This window comes from Ixodes scapularis, unplaced genomic scaffold (assembly GCF_016920785.2).
Source record: "Ixodes scapularis isolate PalLabHiFi unplaced genomic scaffold, ASM1692078v2 PGA_scaffold5__190_contigs__length_132052651, whole genome shotgun sequence".
Classification (NCBI taxonomy): domain Eukaryota; kingdom Metazoa; phylum Arthropoda; class Arachnida; order Ixodida; family Ixodidae; genus Ixodes; species Ixodes scapularis.
The window spans coordinates 59,710,963-59,717,462 of NW_024609880.1; the positions used below are offsets into that span (position 1 = coordinate 59,710,963).

At 41.1% G+C, this 6,500-nt stretch overlaps 1 protein-coding gene across 1 annotated transcript; it reads left to right on the forward strand.

Moving 5' to 3' along the window:
• The first annotated feature begins 1,326 nt into the window (after positions 1–1,326).
• LOC121838057 (cuticle protein 16.8-like) lies at positions 1,327–2,435 on the forward strand. Its single transcript, XM_042294045.1, has 3 exons — positions 1,327–1,354; positions 1,459–1,512; positions 1,988–2,435. Exons 1-3 carry the CDS (start codon positions 1,343–1,345, stop codon positions 2,405–2,407), a joined length of 486 nt encoding a protein of 161 aa, XP_042149979.1. The 5' UTR covers positions 1,327–1,342; the 3' UTR covers positions 2,408–2,435.
• Positions 2,436–6,500: the final 4,065 nt, after the last annotated feature.

Consider the following 6,500-nt stretch of genomic DNA (forward strand, 5'->3'; position numbering starts at 1 on the left):
CGTGTACCACCAACACACTTGGAGTGTGTTTCAACTGGCTGAAGTGCACTCGCTTGTAGTGACACTAAACTAGCCCGTCTGGCAGGGGTATAAGAATGCCAATAAAGTAGAACACATGTACAGTTTTCAGATTTTATTAATGTCGCGCGAACTTGGACCGGCTGCGAGACCTGCGCCTTATTCCGGCGTTAAAGAGCAGGGGACCTAAACTCGTCAAACACAAAGTTCGGGCCGAAGTTGACGGAGCGCACCGATTGAACAACCGCGACGATGACTTCGCGTTTTTGTCGCCGACGTCCAATCATCGCGCTCCGCCAACTTTCGGCTCCAACTTTGTGTTTGACGAGTTTAGGGCTCCTGCTCTGCGGGAGTACACGCGTGTGGCAGAAGGCCGACACCTAATCTCGGTGACTTGCCGCATCACGCCACGATAATGCGCTCACCAACCGGCCGGCCGAGGTTCAAGCGATACGGTTAAAAAATATGAATGCTGTACATTACAATATGCCACAACTCACTAGTTAAAAATTAGGCAAATGCCTTGCTTGATATCTGCGAAAAATATTAAGTACTGTCTAAAGGAATAAGTGTTAAGTAGTTGTTTTCGTTTGTAAGGGGTATAAGGTATTACTCAATTAAATAAAAATGGGGTTAAGTATTTGAAATTATTAACCAGATATTGTACACCATCGACTTCATTTTAAATTCTTTAAAACTTGAATTAGGTAATCAAATACCATAATGCAATGCATGTTACGCTTTCTTAGTAATCGCATTCTTCGCACCTTTAAGAAATGAACAAAAAACTACATAAAAGCTGGACTATATTTTTTATACCAATATCTTCGCAGAAGCTAAAATTGTGATGTGCTGAATGTTAGCATGAATGTAAGCTTGAAACATTGTTATTGTATTGAATGTAGAGAATTTCTCCGACTCTAAACGTGGCTTTTCTGTCTCAGCTGAACAATGTAGACTTCAACGAACATGATATTGAAAATGCAAGCATTAGCTTGATTTCAACATTTCTCCTGAAGCGCAAAAGCATCCTACTCCATAACGGCATTTCAAATCATAGATTAAAAAGAACAGCTACAAAAAAAAAAAAAGCCCTTTCTAACCGCATTCCTTTTCTCTCCCGTCTTTCCGAGTTCACCACACTGTAATTTAATCAAGGCAGCAATCTGCTTATTTTTTCTTCGTCGATTCACTTACGCTATTGACTGGATGGCTTTACAGGGCGTGTCTAAAGTTAAATTATTTTTTTACCGGGTATATAAGGCTTTGCTGTCCTGTACTGCACCATCGTTTCCACTCTCAAGCAAGAGGAAAAGTAATCATCATGTTCACCAAGGTAGGCAAGCCTCTTGACGCCAGTCGCTGACTTGGATATTGAGATTTTGAAAAACCGATTTGTCTTTGTTTTGACTGGAATAACAACGTCATGTTTGCTTCCAGGTCCTTGTGTGCTGCCTCTTCGCCTACGTGGCTTGCGGAGTTGTTGTGGAGCAGGTCAGTAAAGTGAGAAATTGTAGCAATATTGAAAGACCTAAGATTTTATGCAATACCTCAGAACACAAGATATCATGTGAGGTTATATAGAACGTCCATTCGAACGACAGTAGATCATTTGAGAACCTTCAGTTTGATCATAGTAAGCATAGCTAGGTAATCAGGCGTCAACACCGTCTTATAAATGGTAACATCGGAAGCACCGTATTGATATTTCTCAGAATGTATGCATATTCACTTTAAACTGTCAAGCACGGTCACATAATAAAAAAGACAAATCTTTGTTTTTTTATTATGGAAGGGAAAAACAGCCGACGAGTTCGAACTGCAAACCCTTGCTTCAGCCAAACTTTTACGCATTTAGATAAAGTCATATGCAAAGAAAATGTATTGTCTCGTATATGTAAACAGGCTTTTATTTTCTGCATAACTCTGCTGATGCAAGTGTATATATTTTTTTTTTTTTTTATTGCAGCACCTTCCCCAGCCATACAGTTTCGGCTTCGACAACGTCGACGAGTTCGGCACACGCATGACCCGTCAGGAGACCGGAGACGAGTTCAACAACAAGGTCGGCTCCTACAGCTATGTCGATGCCTTCGGAGTCAGTCGTGTGGTGAAGTACGTGGCTGACGCCACCGGCTTCCACCCCACCGTGGAGACCAACGAGCCAGGAACCAAGACCTCGGCCCCAGCCGACGCTCCGTTCTTCTCCACCGCCGTCGAGGGTCCACACCCGGTCGTTGTCAAGGCTGCTCCAGTGGCCGTGCACGCCGTTCACGCTGCTCCAGTTGCCGTGCGCGCAGTGCACGCCGCCCCAGTGGTGCAGGCTGCCGCTCCCTTCACCTACGCCCACCACGCTCCTCTCGCCTACGGTCTTGCAAAGCACTTCTAAGAAATAATAAATTAATAATATAATTGAACTCTAAGATGTATTGCTCACCCACAATCAACTACAACTCTAGGAAGTTGTGGGTGATTTCTTTGAAGGGTACTGTTTTGGAAGCGCGATAAATAATATACAAATTCTAGAAAATATCGTAAGGGTGCAGGCGAGCTGGTGAATATTAGCCATGTTGAAATAACCTCAGACTTGGGGCAGAGGAGAAGCATCAAAGCGTAGAAGGGACAGAAAATAGACAGGACGACGTCTCAAACTCAGCTAACTTCATTTATTTTGTCCACCTCCTTATATAGTCCCAAACTCAAGGTCATCTCCACCAACACAAAAGGATGAAGTCTAAACGGTTCAAGCGCCACAGGTTTCGTCAAACAATGCAAGAACATTGACAACATTTACAGGTCGACACGATAAGGCAGCATCCATCCACCCTCCGACTTGAACAAAGGATCTCTTCCCCTATTATTTTATGCACAGTCCATTCTATTAAATCATAAACCCTCTCCACGAAAAAAAAAAACTGAAACGATAGTTGGGCCAAAACACGTGGATAACCACAAAACAAAAAGTTTTACAGGTTTTTGGAAAAATCACAAACAATCTAAATAAAATAAAAGAATTACATTTTTAGAAAGCTTTTTGAATTGCTTCCAAACTGTAGTGAAGCCTGACTTATGCAGTTGCCTATTGACTTTATCCGCACGGTCTCCCTTATTACTCTCTTTACATCGTTCCTCTCTTTGTGTATTATTTCCGTCTCCGACCAGTACGCCGTGTAGTTACATTCATGAAAATGTTTTGCTATTTCCGAGTTTTGTGCATTGTTCATTACATTTCTTTTATGTTCGTTCAATCTATCATTTATGCAGCGTGAGGTTTGTCCTACTTACTTAAATCCACACTCTAATGGTAAGTGCAAAAAGGCTCATCGGGAAAAGTCCGTACGTTGCGAGACTGGTGTGGTGTATGAGATACCATTAGAGTGTGGATTTAAGTATGTAGGACAAACGTCACCCTGCATAAATGATAGATTGAACGAACATAAAAGAAATGTAATGAACAATGCTCAAAACTCGGAAATAGCAAAACATATTCATGAATGTAACAACTGCACGGCGCACTGGTCGGAGACGGAAATAATATGCAAAGAGAGGAACGATGTAAAGAGAGTACTAAGGGAGACCGTGCGGATAAAGTCAATAGGAAACTGCATAAGTCAGGCTTCACTACAGTTTGGAATCAATTCAAAAAGCTTTCTAAAAATGTAATTTTGTTTTTCTATTTAGGTTGTTCGTGATTTTTCCAAAAACCTGTAAAACTTTTTGCTTTGTGGTTATCCACGTGTTTTGGCCCAACTATCGTTTCAGTTTTTTTTTTGTTTTTTCGTGGAGAGGGTTTATGTTTTAATAGAATGGACTGTGCATAGAATGATAGGGGAAGAGGTCCTTTTGTTCAAGTCTGAGGGTGGATGATGCTGCCTTATCGCGTGGAGCTGTAAACGTTGTCAATATTCTTGCATTGTTTGACGAAGGCTGTGGAGCTTGAACTGTTTAGACTTCATCCTTTGGTGTTGGTGGAGATGACCTTGAGTTTGGGACTATATAAGGAGGTGGACAAAATAAATGAAGTTAGCTGAGTTTGAGACGTCGTCCTATCTATTTTCTGTCCCTTCTACGCTTTGATGCATTTCTCTACCCCAGTCTCAGGTTATTTGAACATGGTTAATACAAACTCTGCCCTTAAGTATACTGTGAAATTTCAATGTGGGACATTATGGTCACTTCTATCGATGTGTTTAGTTGTGAATAAGTCCGATGTTTTCCAGGAAACACTTGGTTTAAATTATCACAATTGGCGCTTACGCAACAATAGGTAATTTTAAAATTCCGATGCGTTAAAACAGGGCTATCGACATCCTGCTTCAAGCGAATGAAAATACGCATAACACAGCGTCATTCAACAAATTTATCTGCTCCCCGACTTATTGTGCTTTCTCTGGGAGGACTTCTATAGGCGTTGTCATACTAAAATGTTTCGGCGGTGAAATCAACACCATCTTCATAAATTGTCGGTAAACTTGTTTCTCGCTTTCTCTGCTGTGCGGCAGTCAAGTACAGAGGCTAAAACCGTAACCCGAACCAAAAGCCGTTTAGGATCGAATACATTTCGTTCACCATTACCGAAAAGAAAGCAATATTGTTTTGCCGGTTTCGCACCGTTCTAAAAATACCCGGCAGTAGTGCTTTATGGAAAATATTAAAAATTGGGAACCTGAACTGGCAGAATAAATGGCAATTTATTTTCGACGCACATGGAATTGCCACAATTGTCCCTCTTTTTATCATTTGCCCACATGCGAATATAAAAGGCTCATGAAATGTTTGCTATATGTATGTTGTGTCAACATTTTCCTTCAGAGTATGAGCTGGTAGAAGTCTGAAACGTTCAGTAAACTTCTCCCTCCTCCACTTGCAAAGTGTCTCTGTCATGAGGTGTGAGGGGTCGAGGTAGATCACACCGTGAGGTAGATTAACTGTCTTGCAGATCGAGTAGAACCCGAGAAGTGCGGTTAAAACTTACTCTATCAAGAACAACGAAATTGATATTATCAAGAACATGATAACATCGCCCGAAGGTTGAATGCATTTTCATGTTACGTAGAAAACATCTCAACGCGCTATGTTTTTGTTTATCGTAATTGTTGAAGATTTTTTGCGAGCGTCCACTTTACCAGTGTTGCGGAGTTGTCACTTCGGAGTAAAAAAGATTCCGGAATCATACCGCTATTTCGCGACCCCTGAATAGAAAGGGAATGGAAGGGCGCAGAAGTGGAAGGAATGGAATGGGAATAGAATTAGGGGATTTTGCCCTCATTGAAGCGAGAATGGTATGGGGCTCTGATCTTATGCGAGCATTGTGGATGGGGCAAAATTAGCTTTTAAAATAGCATCATTGCACTATACGTAGCCGGCGGTTTGGTTATCTGACTGGCTTATGTTCCTACGAGAAAACAAGTGGCACCCCGGTGTAGAACCAAAACCCCAGAGCTATAGACAGACAATGTCTGGTTCGTAGCGCCGCAGAACGTCACAATGTGGCTGTTGTGACTATGTGCGATTATATCGCGAATCATAGGCTACCGGTCAAGGAGAAAGCCACACTTCCGAAGTATTTTTATGCCTGACACCTCACTGGCCATGCGTCTGTTGGAAGTGGATCATATATACTGTCCCTTTGTGAAGACAATGAATGGTCTGAAGCTCTGCTGTCTTTTACGAGGCTTTTACGCTTGGTAGCGGGACCTATGTCTGCAGCGCATCTGAACCGTCTGCCACCAGCTGTAAGTTCGACCACCTCTCGGCTTAGTAAGATCCATGCTGTAACAGTTCGCCAGAAACACAGCATAAGGATAGAGTACATATAGCTTAAGCACAAAAAAAAAAAGATCAAGTAAAACGGCACAATTAAAAACTATAAAATAACTTCATTGCAAAAGGACCTATTCAATTATATGGTTTCCTCATCCAACAGTTCACTGAGGGCTGGCTGACGCATCGTTTTCCCAACTCAAAAATTTAACAATTAACAATTAGGATCTGTAATACTTTTAATTTTATATGAACAATTTTGATGAGTCAGGTACTTCATTCATGAGAACGTTCGCCGATCATTGCATGTTATATAGAGAAGTAATATATAATAATGGACAACATCATCATACAAAGAATCAAGTTAAAATTGATATATCGATATAATGGCGAATGAAATTAAATCTACATAAAACCATATGCACGTCTTCCTCTAGAAAACAATCTACCACCAATTATTTTAAACAAATCAACTGCACTTGTTTAAAACAGTCACAGAATATTAGTATCTAGATATCTAGCTCATATCCTCGTGGTGTTGAAATCGGCATGTAGATTATACCGCAGCAAAGCGTTTAAAATCGTTGGGTTTCTTTTGTCGAAAAGCGCGGAACTTTCCGCATGTGACGGGGGAACTATTTTATAAAACAAACGTGATACCTTTATTTGAATATGCATGTATCGCGTGGGACACAAAAAATACTATAGATAAAAATAAA